This window comes from Pelodiscus sinensis, chromosome 5 (genome assembly GCF_049634645.1).
Source record: "Pelodiscus sinensis isolate JC-2024 chromosome 5, ASM4963464v1, whole genome shotgun sequence".
In the NCBI taxonomy this organism is placed as follows: Eukaryota; Metazoa; Chordata; order Testudines; family Trionychidae; genus Pelodiscus; species Pelodiscus sinensis.
Genome location: NC_134715.1, coordinates 83,103,458 through 83,126,893, shown reverse-complemented (window position 1 = coordinate 83,126,893; position 23,436 = coordinate 83,103,458). Strand labels below are relative to the sequence as shown.

At 39.2% G+C, this 23,436-nt stretch overlaps 1 protein-coding gene across 1 annotated transcript in view; it reads right to left on the bottom strand.

The window, feature by feature from the left end:
• The window catches only part of SGCZ (sarcoglycan zeta), a 795,948-nt gene that overhangs the window by 25,766 nt on the left and 746,746 nt on the right, over window positions 1-23,436 (bottom strand). The window contains exon 6 of the mRNA XM_075930376.1: window positions 5,848-5,920. Coding sequence (XP_075786491.1) covers window positions 5,848-5,920 — 73 coding nt within the window. The remainder of the gene's footprint in view (window positions 1-5,847; window positions 5,921-23,436) is intronic.

The following is a 23,436-nucleotide window of genomic DNA, read 5'->3' as shown; positions in this document are numbered from 1 at the left end:
ATGCTTTTTTTTTAAAGAAAAAATAGAGCTTGCAAATTCAGCAAAAATTGGAAGAATGAAGATAAAAATCATAGGATTAGGAAAGAGTGGTTTTGCACCTGTTATTTCCTCCTGATGTTAAAGCATGATAATTTTTTTGAAATTTTTGCTGTTTTTTCCCAATGCAGGCTTGATCCTGTGAGATGTTGAGCACTCAGGCTCTGCTCCAAAAATACTAAAGTATATCCTTGGCTCAAGCAAAGGAATAGCATCAGTGAAATCAATGGGATCATTCAAAAGTTTGAAGTTAAGCATGTTCTTAAATGATCACATCACACCTGAAGTGGAAGGGATGGCATTGTGTGGGCTTGTCAGAGGATGGTAACTGTAGTTCACAGATAGGAGTTGGGGAAGGTAGTCAGAAATTGTTGCAAAAAGGTGAGACACATCAACTTGGCAATGCTGACTCATCCCCTAGGAATGTAAAGGGGAAAGGTTTTGAAAGGTGCAAGCACTGGCATTAGTATCCCTTTCTCTAAACAAGAAGCAAAGCAGGACCCACCCTCCTTCTCTTGAGGTGGCAAATATCAGAATTTGTTAGGTCCAACATGAGTATTGCATTAGTTGCTTGTTTTTTAAGGGGGTTGGAAAGGAACTAACTCTCACCATCAGATTGAACTAGGTGGAGTGGTTTTTTTCCCTTTTTTCACACTGGATGTTAGCGAGGATTTATTGCAGTGAGGGGGTAAGCGGGTTAAATCCTATACATTGTAACTAATTTTGTGTGGGGCAGATGTCCAGTATATAGGAAAGGCATCTAGTTACCAGATAAGTAGTATGGAATAGGAGTTACAAATGAGGTGCTGGTTAAAGGACTAGAACATGTTGAGGGAGAAGGTTGAAGCTCCAATTATTGGTAGAGCACAGAGCTAGTCTCCCTTCTTATAGCCCAACTTAACCTCCTATGAGGGCAAGTGGATGGTAGGTTCCAAGCCATGGGCTGGCTGGGAGACCGGGATGGAAAATGAAGAAGGCAGGTGGAAGCCTTGGGTAGTTATTTGAATGAACATAGGGTTATCTTGCATGCTTGTGTTTGCTGGGTAGACCTAGACATCTAATAATATAGTTGTGATCTGGTTAAATCCATATCCATTGTCTCCTGTTATCCTTTTGGTATAGTTGGACAATTCTTTGTTGGATTGGAGCCAAAGTGCTCAGTGCCTTGCACAGTTGAACTTGGAGAAGACACAGAAATCAGAGTAGCAGCTAAAGCATCATGCCTCCTGGTCAAGATAGTGAGGAGAATCATGAAGTGCCATTGAACTTAAAAAGAGAGTGGAGTTTCAATTGGTTCTGCTAACCGGTTTACTTAACTGTCGCTAAGCATGTTCCGGAAGGATTTTGATATAGTTTAAAATATTAGTATGTAGGTGAGAACTAGGACTATAATGCAATTCATGCTTTAGCTGTTTCTGTTAAAGGCCTATGACAAAAAAGTCGGGTGTTTTTTTAACATTAGGAGACATGGATATTTTTCACTCTTTGATAATTTCAAACTGAAGAAAGGATTTGGGCCACATTTTCCAAAGAACAGTCAATTCTGGGTTTAGATTAAAGGTCCTAAACATGGACCCAAGAAGTGAATGTTTTTTAAAAATTTAAGCATGTAAAAACAGGAGCATGTTCTGGAAACTATTTGTCAGTCTTAAATAAAGCCAGAGCTAACAAGTCATAGTAACCAGGGAAAATGGAGCATACAGTGGGACATGGTCATAGCATGCACACACACCCACACACACCCTGTAAGTAGAAAGAAAATGAAGAGGGATATCAATTAGAGATAGGTCTAGAAACATTGATTTTTATCAACACAAGAACATATCACTTTGAAATCAATTTGTGGGGGAAAAAAACAGAACTAGAAAGTCACTAAAATCCTTCTGGTAATGTCTCAGGAGATTGGCAATAGTTTATAGACATTAAAATCCTGCATAAATATTTTTTAAAAAGCTGAGGCTTGGACTGTCTCAGTCTGTAGCCTCTTCTGTTGAAGATTGGTTTGTTAGTTTTTCATGCATAAACTGCGTGAACAGAAGATCACTGCTTTCCTGCCAACTTCAAATAACATCTCAGCCTAGCTTCTCTCAACCTTGATTATTTCCGTGACAAAACTCCTGTGTGACCCCTTCTCTGGCCTCAAGCTTTTACAGAGAGGACACATTGCTATGTTAGCATGCTAACTACTGCAACATTTTAGAAAAAAGGCTCTTAGAGAATGTCATGTGATTTATGTTTTCCACAAATCTACAAACTATTCTGCAGGATTTGTGTATCTTTGATACTGATCAGAGTGAAAATGAGATCTTACGAGCTTTATCTGTTTCTTGCTGCTTGATCAGTTTCCATCTCATTATGCCCAGCACTAGCTTTCAGGATTAGCTAATAGTCAATGGCATACTAGCCTTGACATAGAAGAAAAAAAAGCTATTAAATTTGATCTTCTAGTTCTCCCCAGAGGTAGGAAACAACAACAAAGTAATTTACCCCCTTATTAAGAAGGTGATTCAGGGCACAGCTATCAGCATATAACCACTGGCTGCCCCTTTTGTGCATAGATATTACCCATTAGTGCACCATATTTTAATGCATTATCATCATTAAAACCAATATTTTGGGGCTATAATCTTAGCAGTTTAGTTCTCTTCACAGCATTCTTGTGGGAAAAGATATCAACAGAAATCTGGAGATTTAATTATTAAAATGTAATTCATTTGACTCATTCTAAAGCACGATTCTTTTATTCTGCATTTTTCAGCTAATGAAAGTCAGATTCAATTATATTTTGGGCAATGGACTTGATCTAAAGGGGTTTATCAGCTTTCACTAAGGATTGTAGGAAAACATTTTTTGCTAGCAAAAGCTGGCTAATTAGATTTGGAAAAAATGCAAAGAGAAAAACAGCATAAAAGAAGGGACAAATAGGCACTTGTTTTAAAACGACATGTTGTATAATTTTAAAGTGAACATTTTAATAGCTAATATTAGACATAAGTCAAAGTCTGAACACCCCTTCATTCTGAGGGGATGAAAGTATTGAGAGTGTAAGCCAAGCTACTGATATGAATTCTGCAACCAGTTGCTTGGTCTACCAAGAACTAAGCCGAACTCTCAGATTTTAAAAAATCCTTACTGGGTGTCAAAATCTGGGCTATCTTCCAATTTTGTAGTTCAGTATCATCTATAGGATATATTGTTATAATTTTATCTTTTCTTTTCAGTAGTGGGTTCTGCTGCAGATTCAAGGTCATTATTTAGAAAATTGTCCAGTATCTTCTGTGCTAGACTAAAATATATTGCCAGATTTCACATAAAGACAAGTTATAAAACCCTGAAATTTGTAGGCTACGTCTAGACTGGCCCCTATTCCGAAATAGCCATGCTAATTTCCAACTTTGGAATAGGGAAATCCACGGGGGATATAAACATGTCCACCGCTTTTTTTCTGGCTTGGGGAAAAGCCGGAAAAAAGCATCTAGACTGGCGCGATCCTCCGGAATAAAGCCCTTTTCCGGAGGATCTCTTATTCAGGACTTTCCCCAAGCCGGAAAAAAAGCAGCGGACATGTTTATTTAAATCCCCCGCGGATTACCCTATTCCAAAGTTGGAAATTAGCATGGCTATTTCGGAATAGGGGCCAGTCTAGACATAGCCGTACTGTTTAGATCACTTCAGAGGTTTCAAATGTAATAAAACTGAACCCTGATGAATACATAGCAGTGAACATTCAAAGGTAGCTAACAGATACATATCTAATAAGAGAAGAATAAAGTAATGAAACTGTAAGTTAATGCTATTGGTCTGAAATGTTGTGTAAAGTAAGAGTTACTTTAGTTTAAGAAATGTTTTATTTAATGATTATGGTTCTGCGTCATCCTTCTTTGAGTTGTCTTGAAGTTGTCTTTACTTATCAGAAGATCAGCGCCATATGGATAGATCCCCCAAGGGTTGATTTAAATGAGTCAAGTAAAGACCTGCTACATCAATCACTAGTTGCACTCCCATAAACTCCAGTACTCGACTAGACTGAGAAGCAAAAGGGGAGTCATGAGAGAATTTCTCCTGTCGACTCCCTGCAGTAGAGATGCTGTGGAAATTTGATCTAATATATATCGACTCCAGCTATGATAGTCACATAACTAAAGTTGCATATCTTAGTTCAACAATGCCCCTTAGTGTAGACAGGTCCTAAATCAATCCGGTATTAGAAGAAAAGGGGAAGATTAGCTGAAGAATGTTGGGGAAATTTCCATTAACTGCAGCACATATGATAATAAATGATTTGTGGGAATGGTTGATTTGGCAGATCTTGAGTAGAAGGGAGAAGCACAGAAAAGAATAATGCCAAAAGAAAACTAAGGTTGACAGAAGACTGCAATTTAGATGTGAGTTTGTATTGGGATGTGGTGGCAACTAAAAAATAATTCAATTTGCACTCAGAGGCATCAGGGAGATTACAGCCCTATTCAAATGAACCCTTAAAATCACATCCATAAAACAGCATGTTGACAAAGTACATCTGCTTTGATCCTCCATGTTCTTTAGGGTGGCAAAAGTATTTCTCCCTCACATGAGACTATTGTTTCTGAAACAGCAACTTGTGGTTTCTCTTCAATCTCTGCTGCCCTCCTTGTGTTTAGTAATCCTCCCACTTGGTTACTGTTGACAACAACTACTCTAAACAGACAACAGTCTTTAGCAGAAGGAAAGGGGGGGTGGAAGGGTGTTGCACCTTGAGGTCGCCAAAAATCCTTATATAAAATTTAAATGTTCTGTTTAAATTCTTGGGTTTGGTCAGTCTGTTCCATTTTATATGAGAGAGGGAGAGAGAGAAAAATGTATAAAGGCCCCAGTCCTACAAGCTGTATGACTATGCATAGTCTTACTAAAGTCAATGTCAGTTTGATGATTCTTCAAAATGCAGAGGTAGCTTCATCTAATACTCTTCTGGAAGCCAGGGAACAGCTAGACACTCTAAATGCTGCTAAGGATTAGCTAGAAGAGGTTAAAATGTGCAGAAACCACGGAAGAGTTGCAGCAAACTTTGGATGTAAGTATAGCTATGGAAGATCACAAAAAAATCCCTTGGTCTGTAGTATGATTGACTGTTTCACATTTAAATTTCACTTTTCCACCATTCATGTAAATTACTAATATCTACCAGTGAAATCACATATAAACTTTATGGAAAGGCTTCTATAGTAAATCATTCTAAATTATGTTTTTCTTAATCATATAAGGTCCCTAGTAAACTTCAGATTTTGTTCTTTTACACATCCATATATACATACAACAACCTCAGAATGATTTGAGTACATCTTGAGAGATAGACGGTCTTAAAGATGAATTCCAAAAGAAAGGAAAAAAACAAAATCTTAAAAAAAAAACCCACAGAAGTATTGTTTGAAGGACAAACCTGAGTTAGTTTACCTTCCATGGGCATTTTGGCTTATATCTCCTGCAATAGCTCATAAACAAACAATATCTTGGCTTCATGCTGCTAGACAGCTCTGAATTAAATTGGATTAAATCAGTTTAGAACAGATTTTTATTTTTTTTTTAGTGTATGTATGAATCCCAAACTCAATGATTTAGGTTAGTTTGGCATCGGTGAAGGTTATATTATAAAAGTAAATAAGTGTGAATTTAGTGTGAATATCATTTGTGATACATGGAATAGGGCAATAAAGTATATATAAGCTAATGGCCTAAATGATATAGATTTCTTTTTAAATAAAAAATGCAAAGCAAGATTTCTTAATTGATTTTGGGAAAAATAATTTTTAAATAACTCTTTCAACGAACACCTACTTGAGATCTTGGGAAGGTTCTGCTCTGATATGGGGTGTCTCCACAGAATGCCCAAACACTGCCCCTTCTGTGCCTAAAATAAATACATAAATAAAATACAGTACAATTATACTGAAAAACCAAAAACACATTATAATCTATAACCATCAATTGACATTCTAGGACAAAATACTTGGTTGAGTCATTTGTGTATGCTGCTGCATCTCATTACCAATAAGCTTTCTTTATATTCAACATGTGTTTTTTGCATTTAAGAAAAAGTTATTGCTTATGCCCACGTCTGGATTCAAAATATTACAAACTGCAGTCATCTACATGTTCATAAAAAAGCTTTAACATCAATAATAGAAGTCCAAACTTTCTAGCACTGGTATGACCATCAGTATTTTCATCTCACACTTTGGGTGTAATCATGTTAAATGTCAATATTTTTAAAAAGAAAGAATTGAAGTTTGAACAGCAAAAATCTATGGTCAAATTTTCAAAAGTGTCCAGTAATTTTGTGTAGCTCAAATTTTGTTTGCCTAGCTTGCGCTATCTAATATTTGGATTTCAAAGATTTTGAAGATTTTTAGCCCCCTTAGGGTGCATCTAAATTGCAGGGCTTAACTCGAAATAAACTACCCAAACTGAGCTATGTCAATTGAGTAGCTTATTTTGAAATAAATAGGGAGCATCTACACAGCACTTATCTGAAATAATAATAAAGAGGTAGCCGTGTTAGTCTGATCTTGCTAAAACAAAAGGATCTGAGGAAGTGGGTCTGGCCCAAGAAAGCTCATCACCTATTAAACCATCTTGTTTGTCTTTAAAGTGCTTCATAGTTTTTCCTTTTATTTTGAAATAGAGCACTCTTCCGCCAACTTCCCTTATTCCTCGTACAATGAAGGTTACAGGAATTGGAGTAAGAAGTCCTACAGACTTTGAAATACTTGACAGTATTTCAAAATAACTGCCTGCTGTGTTGACATGGACTAAGTTATTTCAGAATAGTGCTAGCTATTTCAAAATAGTCTTGCAGTGTAGATGTACCTTTACTGTTTAAAGATACCAAGTATTCTGAATCTCTTTACTCTTTTCACATCTTACATTTCCCCTTGCCAAGAGAATTTGGCTCACTAATTTGCTGACAACAACATTTCTGAAATGGTCACTAATTATAAAACCCTCATTTTGGGTGCCTTACAGAAGACACTGGTGCATGCTGCTGAACACCTAAAAACTTTGCCTTACAAAGTAAGTTAATATTTTTGAAGTCTCAATTGATATGACCATCCATAACTTTAAAATAAGACTATTTTTCCATTTTCAAGTCAAAACTAAATTATGAAAAATTGACTTTTGACTACATGATTTTTTTTTCACAAAAAAGATCTTCTTTTCATAGGAAACTGAGAAACAAAAATCTTAAGGTTTTTAACCAAGAAAATTCTTTTTAAACAAAAAGCTGAAAGTTTTTCCTTCTCCCCATTTTTGGCATGTTCTTTTAACTAGAAATCTGAATGCAGTAATCGATTACCAAATAAGTTAATCTTTCCTGTACTTGATCATATATTATCTTCTTCTGTAGATCTAGACCAGTGGTCTCCAACCTTTTTAAGCATGAGATCACTTTTCAAATTTAAGAGCAATCCAAGATCTACCTTAAACCCAAATACCTTTGTCAAACCCAAATACCTCCTTTGTGTCCCTTCTCTGAGGCCCCGCCCCTGCTCATTCAGTCCTCCCTCACTTTCACTAAGCAGGGGCAGTGGGTTGGGGTGTAAGCACTGGTCTTGGATTAAGGGATCTGGAGTAGGAGAAAGACTCTGAGCTGAACCTGAGGAAGGCAGTTGGAGTGCCAGAGGTGGTTCTAGGTGCAGGCTCTAGAAGCATGTTTGGATGCTGGAATGCTCAGGGCAGGGACTTGGGATAGCGTTTCAGGAAGTGGGCTCCGACTGGGCACTACTTAGCTTAGGTAGCTCCTGGGTGATAGTGCAGTGGGGAAATGGCAGGCTCACCCCTGCCCTAGCCCTGCACCATTCCCAAGGGCAGCCAGCAAACTCCATCCCAAGTCCTGTTGTGCCCCCTCTTTGCTCTGTGGAGATAGGATTCAGGGCAGGAAAGGGGGCACCTTGACATCAGTGCCCCCTTTCTCCCTTATCTACCCTGCACAGCAAGCAGGAGACTCCCAGAGGTTGGGGAGGCTGCTCCAAGGCAAAGAGCAGGAGATGCTCAGCAGTACAGGGAGGAGTAGCTTAAGTGTCAGCACTTGATAGCCTCTTGGCCAAACCAGTGACTTTGGCTTTTTTTCACCATCTTTTGTCCTACCACTCCAGGATGATCTGGTCCCATCAGTCGAAACTGATGTCTAGTTGCCAGAAGTGCAGGGGAGGGTAAGTGGAGCCAAGTTAAATGAGCAGACCCAGACAGCAGAGAGAAATTACACCACAATGAACTGGGGATCCTGTTCCTGCAGGACCTGGAAGGCAGTCCTCAGAAACTGCAGCAGGAGGTGCACCAAGACATATAAGAGCCATTGACTGCTGGGAGGTAGGTCCGGCTCCACATCTAGAGAGCTGAGATGCTTGCCAGGGCAACCATAGCAGACAGAGAATTCTTGCTGTCCCTCAATGAAGTAGGCAAAGGAAAAGAATCTGAGACACAGATGAGCAGGTGCGCTGCCTTTAAGCTTGAGCCTCAGATAGCCTTGAGCAGAAGCTCCAGGAAGAGAGAGCCTGATGCCCCAGCTGAAGTGCTTCTGGGTGGCCTTAAATGTGATTCAGCATCCAGTGAGTGTAGATGCTCTATTTCAAAATAGCTCAGTGCTATTTCAATGGACATTTGCTCTGTAGATGCGCTATTTCAAAATAAGCTATTTCAGAGTTTTTCCTCCAAAACAGCTTATTTTGAAATACGCATATAGATGTGCCCTTTGAAATTTGAAGGAATATTCAAAGTAATTCTTATTTTATCCAAACTGGTTGATTTATTAATTTAAAAAAATGCAATATTTCACTATATTTTTCCACTTTAAACCTTTCTTTTAAACATGCTGGAGAAATTTGGCAAAATGTAGTAAACATCCTAAAAAAGACTGTTTTCAAAGTGTGGACAATCAGGAATAAGAAGGCTAAGAGGAAAAATAACTCCCAATACTGACTCAGACAAAATTCCATGTAACTGGTATTATTCTTTACTGAGAAACAGGGATAGAACATATATAACAGCCATTTATATGACTAACTTTATATCTTTTAGGAGGGAGCAATACCAAGTCCACATTACTAGTTATTCAGAAGATTAGGGGGCTTTTTTTTTTAAAGATAGACTGATATCTGTTTTTGTTTATTGTCTTTGTCTTAGAGTCATATTTTATTTTTGTTATCTACTCTCTCTCTAAATTTTCTCATTTTTACCTATTCAACAGCCTTGTATCTGTAAGCATTTTTTCCCTACTTTTAAAGATAGAATAGTGAACTCTGTGTAATAAAAACAGATTCAATGCTATGCCATGAAATGTTCCTCCCTAGACCACAGATAATAAAAAGTAAAAACTAAATGAAATTAATATATATCCACTCTCTCTATATTACTAGAAGTAGGGTTGAGGAGAATGTTCAGAATCCTAATACCTGATCATTATATCTTCTAGGATTAAATACAGTCTTTTAAATTGTTTCTGATATTTATTTCTGAGCACTAATCTTCTGTATAAACAAATGTATCTTTTTTATAAATCTCATTAGATAATGGCAGAGATGCAAACAAAAAAAACAGATACATCCCTCCAGATTTACCAATATTTTAAATACTTTGCTGAACTAAACTATAATAAGATTTAGAAAACAGTTATAGCCAGCAGATTAAAGAGAAAAGCGAGCAGGAATGTGAATGTAAATTAATTTAGTTTAACATCTTGAAATGACAGAGGAAAAATGGCCTCAATTGGATGCCTCAGTTAAAAGAGAAGAATGGTGTTGATTTCCTTGGCTAAAAATGAAGGCGACTATTCTTCTAAAAGCTACTTGCACAGGAGGGTTTTTTTTTTTTTTCAAATGGATGATAACTTAGGCTATGTCTAGACTGCAGAGCTTTTCCAGAATACCAGAGGAACAGTTTCTGAAAAAGCAGATGTGTTCTTTCAGCATCCCTGTATTCCTATCAGTGAGAGCAATAGGGGATGTTCCAAAAGAGGACTTTTTTTCTGAAATTTGGCTCTATGTAGACAGGCCATGTTTCAGAAAAGCCTCTTTCAGAAAAAAAAAAAGTGGAAAATGATATGCAAATTGTGAGCCACAATTTGCGTATCTTTTCCCAACTTTTCCTGACAGTGTAGACATAGCCTTAAGGAGGTTTATAGAGGGTGAGGATTTGGGGTTGAGTCTTTGGGATGGGGCGGTGGATTGGGGTGCTGGAGGAGATGCACGCTTTGGGAAGGACTTTGGGGACTGGAGGAGCGGTAGGGCAAGGGGCAAAGGAGGGAGTTTGGGGCTGAGAGGAGTTGTGCGGTACAGCACTTACCTGGGATTTCCCCCTCTAGCAGCAGCCTGTAGATGGGGGCAAAGGGTCTCTGGGCGCTACTGCCCAGAGGCACTGCCCCTTCAGCTTCCATTGGCTACAGGAGCGTTTAGAATGGGGAGCCAACATAAAGAGACTCTCACCAGGACCACAGGGATGTGTTGGCAGCCACACTTAGTGAGTAGCAGAGAGCTCCCAGGCCATTTTAAATCACAGAGGGTGGCAGACAGAGCCAGGAAATGCATCATGGGGGAGTACATGGAGTTGGCAGGTGGGAACAGGAAAGAGATTTGTCCACAAACTTTGCTGGTGTCAGTCCCCAGACCAGGAATATAACACTTTCCGCCTATGGCTGCTTCCAAAACCCAAATCCTGCCTCGACATTCAGTGCCACAAAGTCGCATTCAAACTGTGGAACTCTTTGCCAGAGGATGTTGTGAAAGCAAAGATCAAAAAAGAAATAGGTATATTCATGAAGGACATGTCCATCAATAGCTGTTAGCCCTGATCCTAGCTTCGGTTTGCCAGACAAGGGACGGATCACTTGATGATTACTTATTCTAGCCATTCCCTCTGGAACACCTGGCTTTGGCCACTGTCAGAAGACAGAATACTGGGCTAGACAGATATTTGTTTCTTATGTTCTCATGAATTCTTGTGGAGCTGGATTCCTTGCCACACAAAGGGTGCGTCCCACACATCCCTAGTTTCTCTCTCCTCCCTGGCTAGCAAAACTGCACACATTTCATATCTGAAGCTGTGAAGGTATGAAACAACCTCTTAAAAGATTAAAACAACCACCTGTCCCTACTTATGAGAGGCTGAAAACAGTAGTAGCAGAGGTGGTGGGAAGTAAAGATTGTGGTGCTTAGGAGAAGCTTGAACACATTTTCTCCATACCAAGGGCCATATTCTACTCACATTCTATTGTGTGCCAAGCTATCATTAATGACAAAAATAATTCTTTGTAAGGCACTAGAATAGAATATGGGGCATAACTGGCTCAAAGGCAACACTAATAATTTTTCACTTTCATGACTATAACATTTGCTTATGAATTGAGAGTTCTTTTTCTATTATACACATTTGTTAAAAGATAAATCCATTACATAAGCAGAGAGCATTAAGATGAAGACAACTAAACCCAGCAGATTTTAAATTTTAGCACTGGAGACTAAGTAGAATCCTTAAAGACACAGCTAATGTTCAAAGACAGATATGTTTTCCTTTACCTTCAGGAATATAACCCCACATACTTTCCTTCTCTCTTTCTCTCAAAAAACTATATAACTAGTTTTATAAGAACATAATAACGGCCGTACTGGGTCAGACCAAAGGTCCATCTAGCCCAGTATCCTGTCTACCGACAGTGGCCAGCACCAGGTGCCCCAGAGAGGGTGGACCGAAGACAATGATCAAGCGATTTGTCTCCTGCCATCGCTCTTCAGCCTCTGACAAACAGAGGCCAAGGACACCATTTTATCCCCTGGCTAATAGCCTTTTATGGACCTAACCCCCATGAATTTATCCTGCTTCTCTTTAAACTCTATTATAGTCCTAGCCTTCACAGCCTCCTCTGGCAAGGAGTTCCACAGGTTGACTACACGCTGCATGAAGAAGAACTTTCTTTTATTAGTTTTAAACCTGTTCCCCATTAATTTCATTTGGTGTCCTCTAGTTCTTCTATTTAGGGAACTAATAGATAACTTTTCTTTATCGGCCCTTTCCACACCACTCATGAATTTATAGACCTCTATCATATCCCCCCTCAGTCTCCTCTTTTCTAAACTGAAAAGTCCCAGTCGCTTTAACCTCTCCTCATATGGGACCCATTCCAAACCCCTAATCATTTTAGTTGCCCTTTTCTGAACCCTTTCCAAGGCCAAAATATATTTTTTGAGGTGAGGAGACCACATCTGTACACAGTATTCAAGATGTGTACCATAGTTTTATACAGGGGCAGTAAGATATTCTGGGTCTTATTTTCTATCCCTTTACTAATAATTCCTAGCATCCTATTTGCCTTTTTGACCACCACTGTACACTGTGTGGAAGTTTTCAGAGAACTGTCCACGATAACTCCAAGATCTCTTTCCTGATTTGTCATAGCCAAATACTATACTGTACGTATAGTTGGGGTTATTTTTCCCAGATATGCATTACTTTACACTTATCCACATTAAATTTCATTTGCCATTTTGTTGCCCAATCACTCAGTTTGGTGAGATCTTCTTGGAGTCCCTCACAGTCTGCTTCTGACTTGACTATCCTAAACAGTTTGGTATCATCTGCAAACTTTACTACCTCACTGCTTACCCCTTTCTCCAGATCATTTATGAATAAGTTGAAAAGGATTGGTCCCAGGACTGACCCTTGGGGTACACCACTAGTTACCCCTCTCCAATCTGAAAATTTACCATTTATTCCTACCCTTTGTTTCCTGTTTATTAACCAGTTCTCAATCCAAGAAAGGACCTTCCCTCTTATCCCATGGCCATGTAAGAGCCTTTGGTGAGGGACCTTGTCAAAGGTTTTCTGAAAATCCAAGTATACTATATCTACTGGATCCCCCTTGTCCCCATGTTTGTTAACCCCTTCAAAGAACTCTAACAGATTAGTAAGACAGGATTTCCCTTTACAGAAACCATGTTGACTTTTGTCCAACCAATTATGTTCTTCTACATGCTTCACAATTTTTTTCTTTACTATTGTTTCAACTAATTTGCTTGGTTCTGAAGTTAGACTTACCGGTCTGTAATTGCCAGTATCGCCTCTAGAGCCCTTTTTAAATATTGGTGTCACGTTGGCTACCTTCCAGTCATTGATCCCCAGAAATGTGTCATTCTACTCATTGGGGAACTATAATCACATATTCTTTACACCAGGGCTACTCAACACACAGCCCATGGGCTGTATGCAGTCCGCGATGCGGTTTGGGTTTATGTAGGGCTCAATATGCAGCTCGCAGGTGGCCTTTGAACATGGCCTCCACTAGGAACACACTCCACAACAGCAAGGCATCTCCCAGGAGGGGTGAGAACTGGAAGACGCAAGCTGACTGGCTGGCTGGAACAGACATGTACAAGGTGTTGGCATTTCTAGCCCCCAGGGAGGAAGTGCTGGGGCATTGTGGAAAGTGCTGGTTGTTTAGCCTTGTGGACAGAGCCTGAGAGGTGCTGACTGGCTCACACTGGCCAAGTTTGGGTCCCGTGCCATAGCTTAAGGCTTAATCTTTGTATTTATGCCCGTCGGTGTGAAAGAAGCTATTTACATATATGTGGATATATATTTGCATGTATATGCAACCACACTAAAGTTATGGCCCTCAGCAAGTGCTGTATCGCATCGCTGTGGCCCCTGAGGCTTCCAAAGTTGTGTAGCATTGCTTTACACCCTAGTAGAAGAGATGTGTTCACATATAATTATCTTGTTACAGAGGTGAAAAAGATCAGACCCTCAATATCTACTGATATACTTCCTGTGATAAAACACCAAGATTAAGAAAAATTCCAAGTGTAACTGTTGGCAGGCAGAACCAAACTTGGGATCTCTAGAGCTTAGTACATGAGCCTCTATAGCTTGAACTATAAAGCCAACTGGCTCTCAACTTAGGCTGTACAGCTCACTTATTCTTATCTCTTGTTGTAAGTGGTCTAGATGCCATTATATGAGATTGTGAACCACACCCAGTAAGCATGTGGCTTACACTAGCATAACTACAAATATTTGAATACCAGTAGCTAAAAAGAATAGGCCAGTGCATATGGAATGAATTTAATAAAGCAGATATGTTGTAGGTATCTGTTGTCTCATGCATGTGTATGGGGAATGTTTGGTGTGAAGTTTCAATTACTACATGAACTATAAATATAAACCCCTGGGTTTACAGATGGAAGATTAGACTCCTATCTCCATCATTTACTATAAAATGAGACTAGAAATGGCTGGTCTCTATGTATATTACATGCTTTATCATAAATAATATTTATACTGTAAAAGTGTGATTGGCTTTCTGAAAATAAATTTGGATAAATAGGAGGAACGTAGCCCTTTATTTCTTATATTCTGAACATGAAGGTTAGTGTTTGAGAATAAACCAAAAAATAACTTTGTGCTACTTGCTTTACTCAGAGGTAAAATATGTGTCTTCTTTTAAAGGATAGTGAAAGCTGCTTTATCAGGTACTCAAAAGTTCACACAAACTATCAATATGAATGAGTGACAGTTCAAAAAACTATGGGAATTTATACATGTTACAGAGAAAAGTACTTCCTCAGGATAAGGGAAGTTCTTTTAAAATGTCCTAAAGTTAATTCAAAATAAAGATACTTACTCCTCCCTCCCCCCTCTCTCTCTCTGTGACTGAAGTTTGACAGGACTGGATCTCTTTAGAAAGACATGTATCTCTAATGAAAAACCAAGCTAGGGTACAGTTTCACTTTCCTAGACTTATAGAACAGCAACCAAAATTTACCCTGAGAATGAAAAACTAGGCAGAGATTAATCCATATTAAAAAAATAGAACCTGTCAGCCTTTTCAAGTACACTGCAAACTGAAGTTGTTAGGGAACTGAGTTCCATAGAACTTGACAGAGAATGGATAACAATGAAAAGTGAACCTTTCAGAAGAAATAAAATAGAGAGGGCACTGAATAAGGTGCAAAGGAGGTAGAAGCAAAATCATACATGCCAGTGAAATTACTTCCAACTCCAGTTCTGGAAGAGAATGAGTTAACAATACAACAGATTTCCTTTAGAAAAAAGCATTTCCCGCAAACAACCTAATGGGCACTAGGGATAATCTACACAGAAAAACTAAAAAGTTAAAGCAATCAGAAACAAAATGGATATAAGCAAAGAAATCCCCAGTACACAGAGTTCCACAGTAAATGGCAGGTTTTTGAAAGACATTTCTCTGACAGAGAATACAGCACATATCATATTAATCCTAATTCAGTAGAAGCAAGAACTAGTCATGCATTCCCAAATTGCATTCCCCTTGAAACTATGGAAACTGGAAATGTATACTTAGATTGACTGGTGTATACTACTGACTTCTGCTTAATTTACTACTTACTGATTTGCAGCTTTTGGAGAATGACAAGTTTTATTAATACATGCAAAGCTGATGTATGGTAGTGGATGATGGTGCCATTCTCTACCTTACTAAAAGGCTAGCCATTAAAGGTACTAGATCCTGCATTAGTGATTGCACTGTAAATTTGTGTAAGAACAAGAATAAGAAAAGTGGACTAATTACTTTTCAAGGATTATGAATAAAGATAATCCAAGAGCAACATGCCATGTGACAAAACTAAATTATCTCTGAATAGCACTAGTTCTAGAGGAAGTTGTTGCAGAAGCATTGAGGTATACAAAAAAAAAATAGGTAAGTTTGTGGCCTGATGGCATACCAGCAAAAGTATGAAAGCACCAGTATCAAGAAGCCTGAAAAAATGCCTGCATATGCATGAAGAAACTGCACATTAGAACTAATATTTAAAAGAAAAAGAGGTGAACAAGTCAAGGTGACTACCACAGCATGAAACTCATGAGCCACATAATGAAGATCTGGGAGAGAGTTACTGATAACAGACTATGAAGAGAAGTAAAGATCATTGACAATCAGTTTGGATTTGTGTCGGACAAGTTATCAATCGATGTGATCTCCGCATTAGGATTGCTTGTGGAGAAACATGGCAAAAAGAGGGAAACCCTGCTCATAGCATTAATTGATCTTGAAAAGCCATATAACCATTTCCTGAGAGAAGTCACCTGGTGGTGTCTGAATGAAACACATACCCAAAACCTGTATTAGATTAATCTAGGATATGCACAAGGGTGACATTACCACAGTTAAAAGGGGCACTTGGAGAAAACTAAACTGAACTCCTAGAAAAAGTAGTATACATCAAGGATCAGTACTAAGCCCCTTTTTCATGCTACTGTTTGATGTCCTTATAGAAAACATTCCAGTTGGTACCCTACTGTATCTTTTTTACAGATGGTAGAGGTTCTGGGGAAAAGCATACAGGGTGTAGAAGCTGGGTTAGACACACAGACAGGCATACTTGGAAAGAAACAGCATGAAAATCAGAACAGAGTATATGGAGATTTAATGATATCTTGCTGTAAATATTGGAATGTAGGGATGTTAAGAAGCAGATATTTCACTAATCACGCAGTTGATAGAATTTTTATTGACTAGAAAAATAGGCGATAAGGGAAGGTGATCTGTCCCAGCTTGTGCTGGGTCCAGGAGCAATTCCTGCTGTGTCACTGAAGTTTAAACATAGAGAAGTGAGTAGACTGATCTGCAATAGTAGAATACCTAATGGAATTAAAAAAAAAAAGATCTACAGGAGAGTAATTAGGCTGCAGTTTTGCATGGTTCCAAATTCTGAACACCGAGGAAAAAGACAGGAAATGAACATGGGAAAATGAACATCTGGAGTTACAAAGATGAACCATGTTTGGAACAAACAAATTAGGGGAAGTGTGAAGATGGTATCAGTCATATAGAAGCTCAGGGAATCCAGGCTTAGATGTTTTGCGGCTGAAGGAAAAAAAGATTAAAATAATATATAGGACATAAGCTGATAAACTGAGACATGGAAGGTGAGAGAACAATTGGAAGATCCAGAACTAGATGTGTGGATGTCATACAAAAGGATTAAATTGTCTGCAGAGTTTTCAAGCAACTGCTTCAATGCACACTGGAATGGAGAAGGAGGACTCAGCGTCCCATAAAGATGGGACAAAGTTAGGGACAAGAAGACTGAATTTTGTGTGTGAAAAAATGTAGGCTCATACCTAAAGTCAATGAAAGTGGGAACCTGAAAGCTGGTTAAAGTATTCATTATTCCACTGTCCTGCCTGTCTGCTTTCCATTTTTTTTTTTTTTTGCACACATTGCAGACAGAAAGATGTCTTAATTGGACAGGTGAGGAATCTCCTAGAATGGAAAAGAGGTTGTGATGCCTTGAAGAATGCCATCCTCTACATCTGTGAGCTTTAGGCTCCCTGAAAATATCAAAGGACTCATGGCAATGGTTTTCCAGACCCCCAAAGGTCAGCCTTGTCACTACTTTATCAGAGTCTGTATGGAAAGTCAGAGAAGCATGTGATCTTTAGGTAGCAGTGAGACTTTCAGTACTAGTGATCAATGCATCAGTTATATTCTCATGACTATCATCTTAAAGAAGAGAGGGTGAAACTTACTTTAAAAGTGACATTCTTTATGTTTCTAGCTGTCCCAAATTAGAGGAGATACTTTAAAAGGGCTGTTATGTTACATTATATGTATATATTTATGAAAGAGACTGGCACATACAAGGAAAAAATAGATTCTCCAAGTCTAATGACAGAAGGGATTAATAAATTTCAACCTAATAACCCCCTGTATTGAGCTCAATAATTTCTGTAGGACAAAAACATATCTTCCAGAAAGTCTTGATCTGAAGAATTGAAAAGTGAAGAATCTATCACTTCCATTGGTAAGAGAACTTTATGAAGGGCTCGTTTCATGTGTATATTAGGGGGGTAGTACTGTAATATTTCATGTGTATATTAGGGGTTGTCCTACTGAGTTGAAAGGAAAGACTGTAAAATCTTCATTAGGGTGGAAGCTTCAAATTTAATTCAAAGAATTTGTAACAAGCAAAAGTATCTACAGTCTAGCTTTCAAAGAGAAATAGGAGTAATTAATCAGGCTTGCTTTGCCATTGCAAGGACCTTGAACTTATAGGCTTTATGCTCTAAAAGTTTAATTGAGATAGAAAGACTTAATAATTTTTGTACTATCTGGTGAAAGTTAACCCTATTTGTTGTTCTCCATAGGGGTAATCCCTATGGACTATAACTGTGAGGGCTTCATTAATGCTACATTAAACACAGGAATAGGCAACCAATCAGAAACAGCATATCAAGGCACCATTTAAGAACACATCAGTTTGGTTCTTGGTATTTCAAAATATTATTGTGCATTTAAGGAAAAAGTAAAGTGCAGCTCGAGGATCAAATGCAGCTTGTACAGCTGACCCCACTACCTTCATTTTTAATACAGGAGCCAGCACAAAATTCAGCCAGACTGCTTGGATCAAGACTGTATGCTGGAACCAGCAGTTTCTGTAAGTTCTTAAAAACACTTGCTCATGGCTCAGAAATTGCTTCAGCTAGTTCCTTAAGTATCTCAGGATATTTTTAATCAGATACTGGTGATTTGAATACATATAAATTATCTGAATATTCTTTCATCAGTTCTTTCCTTGTATTGCCTTGTGGTCCTTCCCCTTTATTGTTAAAATTGATTAGTGTTGAGTACCTGATCACTATTAACTTTTTTTAGTGAAGACTGAAGCAATATATGCACTAAACAGCTTAAACATCTTTACTTTTCTTTGTCACTAAGTATTTTTCCATTGCTTCCAATGTATTTAAAGACCCTCTACTTATTTACTTTCATGTCCCTTGAAAGGTGTAACTAATTTTGTCCCTGTGTTCTTGCTGTTCTTTGTACTCCTTCTTAGCAAAATTTGTCCTTGGTTCTGCTTCTTAGGATTCCTTTTTGATTTTTCAAATTATTAAAAAGGTAGTGATGGAGCCATATTAATTTCTTACTATTCTTCCTCTGTTTTTTTACCCTGAAATAGTTTGCAGTTATGTCTTTAATATTGTGTCTTTGAGAAACCACCAGCTCCCAGGAACATCTTTATCTCTTAGATTTCAAGATTACTTTGACCTAAATAGTTTTCCATTTTCACATTCATAATCAATTGTTCCCTGTTGTTCAGAAAAAAGTGCAAAATGACTGTCCTCACAGTTATTTCCTACCCTTTCTCAATCAAAATTCTCCAAGGCACTCCAAAAACGTATTGGACATTATGGATTGCTGTATTGCTTTCCCACCAGATGTCTGGGTAGTTATAATTCCCTCAAATTATTGGACACCATTCCTACCCATCCTGGCCAATAGCCATTGATGGACCTAACATCCATGAATTTATCTAATTCTTTCTTAAACCCTGTTAAAGTCCTAGTCTTCACAACTGTCGCGAGAATCACAGGTCCAATAATGAATACCCAAGGGGGGAAGGACAGAACCAGGTGGACAGTTTAATCAAATAAAAAATATTTATTTATGACAGTGGTGAATTTATAGTATTTATTCTAAGATTTTTAATAGACCGTGTTAATAATGAATTTACAGTATTTATTCTATTTATTCTATGGCTTCTAGTAAAATGTGTCAGAGATATAAGGATGGGAATGGCAAGGGGAATAGTCTCTAATCTTAAACTATCCAGCTACAGTAATTAAATAACAGTGCTAACTACAAACTCTTATGTACTACCCAAAAACAACTACAACACTAAGCTTATACAACAGGAAAAAAATCAAATCATACATACCAACTTACACAGCACACGGAACATTTCACAGATATCGGTTCGGTTGCGAAGGCCTTGGTTATGCCTGAGAGTCGGGGGAGGTGGCTGGTCTGTTGATCAGGCCGGCAACGCTTTGAAGTATACGAGAAGGCACACGCACGGTGGTACATGTGTTGCAAAGACCTCCTAGAGCGAACTGTGCCATGGGTATTTATCCCCAAATCTGCACATCGCTTTCCCGCGCTTGCATATTACCATATATGGCCCAATGGTCACCAAGTGGGGGGTCTGTGTCCCAGGGGTTGGGCCGAAATTGTGCAGGTTTCATGCGACCAGGTAAGCCCTGCAGTTCTCACGCCAAGGTGATGGGTGGGACAGTCTGAGGCTATTTTCCCCTTTTCACAGCTTTCCTTTTTCTAAAGGCAATGATACGCAGGAAGGGTGCGGCTGGTTTATCTCAAGGAGTACTGCAGAACAAGAGCGGCCTGGCCAAACTTTTTTACTGGGGGGGTAGGGGCAGTTTCTTTTCTCTAACAACAACCTCCCCTGGCAAGGAGCTCCACAGGCTGACCATGCACTGTATGAAGAAAAACTTATTTTTGTTTGTTTTAAACCTGCTTCCTATTAATTCATTTATAATCCCTAGTTCTTAAGGGTATGTCTACACTACCCCGCTAGTTCGAACTAGCGGGGTAATGTATGCATACCGAACGTGCAAATGAAGCCCGGGATTTGAATTTCCCGGGCTTTATTTGCATAAACCAGCCGGCGCCATTTTTAAATGCCAGCTTGTTTGAACCCCGTGCCGCACGGCTACACGCGGCACGGGCTAGATAGTTCGAACTAGCAAGCCATTCCGAACTATCTGTACGCCTCGTGGAACGAGGTGTACAGATAGTTCGGAATGGCTTGCTAGTCCGAACTATCTAGCCCGTGCCACGTATAGCCGCGCGGCACGGGGTTCGAACAAGCCGGCATTTAAAAATGGCGCCGGCCGGCTTATGCAAATAAAGCCCGGAAAATTCAAATCCCGGGCTTCATTTGCACGTTCGGTATGCATACATTACCCCGCTAGTTCGAACTAGCGGGGCAGTGTAGACATACCCCATGTTATGAACAAGCCATATCCGTATATGCCTATAATTCAGTCATAAGATTTATCCCAATAAGACTCTGCAATGCTCATTTTACTATGTATTTTAGAAAAGCATGTATGTCTATTAATCCATCTGTGAGTCCATTTATTCAGAGCTAGGACCATCAAATTTGGCACGCAGCACCTTCTTATCATAATTTAAAGCAAGGTCAGGGTTTGGTTGTGCAGGAAAATGGGATGTATGTGGAATGTGATTTCTTTTTATCAAATGGAAAGGGAGGGGAGTGATGGCAGTGACAGTTATACTCACACATGACCATAGGGGGTCAGCAAGTGGCCCTACGAGCAGCTACTGGTTGGCAGCACAACTCCTGTCTCCCTGACCAGCCTCAGGGAGAAACTACTGTCTCATATTTTCAGCAGATTGTGGGTTCTTCTTTGGCTGCCTGATACTCCTTCACTGAGGAAAGAAAATCCAAGTCCAAAGATAACCCAGATCACTCTCCCTAGCTGACATATTCAAGAAGGAATCAATATAGTCTTAAGTAATAAAGCCTATCAAGACACAGTTTCTCTCTTCATGACAATCAGAAGCTTATGGGAAAGAAGGCTTCTCTCCAAACAACAGAAATGAGCCCCTCGGTACGTCTACACTAGCTCGTTAGTTCGAGCTAGGTAGGGTAATGAGGGCAAGCAGAGTTGCAAATGAAGCCCGGGATTTAAATATCCCAGGCTTCATTTGCACATTCCCGGGAGCCGCCATTTTTAAATTCCCCTTAGTCCGAACTCCGTGCCCACGGCTACACGCGGCACGGAGTAGGTAGTTCGAATTAAAGATCCTAATTTGAACTACCGTTACTCCTCGTGGAATGAGGAGTAACAGTAGTTCGAATTAGGATCTTTAATGACCATCCTATCTGAACCAATGACCATCCTATCTGCAAGTCAAAGACAAATATCTTTGCTTTTCATTCTTCTCGCCAGAGGGTAAAATTATATGAATGTGTAATTGTGAATATGTTTGGTTTTTGTCTGTCTGTCTAATCTATTAAATAGATCCATGTTGCTTTATGGGAAAGGAAGGTCAAATAAATTATTTGGAGGGGAGAAACCTGGGCATAACCTGGAGGAAACCCTGTCCCTAACATGAGCTTGATGATTAAAAGTTAGATAGATCCTATGTTTTTGAGAGTCAGTGTTCTAATTCATGGGAGGTAGGATCTTGGAGACTATGGCAATCTAAAATATGATAGGATCAGGCCATTTAAAGCCTTGAAATTAAAGAGGGATGCTACACGATGTGAATTTCTATAGGATGCCAGTGGGCAGAGTATAATACAGGAACTCTGTGATCTTAGGAAAATATTTCTGAGGAGGACTGCCACTAATGCATTTAGTAACACTTTTAGTGCTTGGAAAGGTAATGTTCCAATTACAATGGAATAATCCACCTGGAGGCATATCTGACCAAAACCTGGTTGACAGTGGCAAGAATGGGACACATCCCCTGAGCCAGTGAGATGTGAAAAGTGTTTCTTGCAAATGCTAAAAAAAATTTATTGTGTAGGGATTCCTTTTTGCTGGAGTTTGACAGTAAACTCAAAACCAATTGCTTTTTTGGATGTACTTTTGGCTGATCGCTGTCTGAGATGGGGAATTAGGAGAGTTTGCAGTGTAATCCAGCCAGGTCTTTGCAATTCAGGCTGAATCTGGAATTTTGTGGACAATGAGATCTGACTGGCATGATACTGCTTGGCTAGAGATGTAGCAGTAATTGACATTGTTTTGAACACTAGGACTTATTTTAATGTGTCTTTTTCTCATGGCAGATGATATTTGTATGGATCTGCATTGGACTGCTTGGGCATGTAGCTTTCCTCCCCAGGCTACAGGTATTAACTTTACATAGATCACGATAGCTCTGCTGTCAGAGGAAGAGCCTCATCCCTGCTAAAAGTTCAAAATAATAGTCTGGAACCGGTGAATGTGGGTTCGGTACGGACATATGTGGAGACAAATAAAGTCCTGCTGCTAACTTTTAGGAATTGAGGGATTAAGGCTTCTGTAAAGGTTAATATATATCTATATAAGGGTCTTAAAATAGAGAAACTATTGCCAGGATTAGTGTAGTATACAGGCAGTCCCCGGGTTACATGGATCCGACTTACATCGGATCCCTACTTACAAACGGGGTGAGGCAACCCTGCACTAGCTGCTTCCCCCCAGCAGACCAGGGAGACGCGAAGCTAGCATCCCCCCCCCCAGCAGACCAGGGAGACGTGGAGCGGCTTTTCTCAGCAGACACCTCATCTTGAGAATAAAGGACTGAGGGAAGTGAGGTGTGGGAGAATAAAACTGAGCTCTGGAGAAATGTTTGGCTAGAGTTTCCTCTACAATATGTACCAGTTCCGACTTACATACAAATTCAACTTAAGAACAAACCTACAGTCCCTATCTTGTACGTAACCCGGGGACTGCCTGTACTCATTTCTCTATTGAAAATAAAATTCCTGAAGCTTTGCCAACACAAAAGTCAGAATTAGTCCCTGCAATTTAGACGTTTAACCTCTGAAACTGTAAATCTTGGATGATGAAATCCAACCC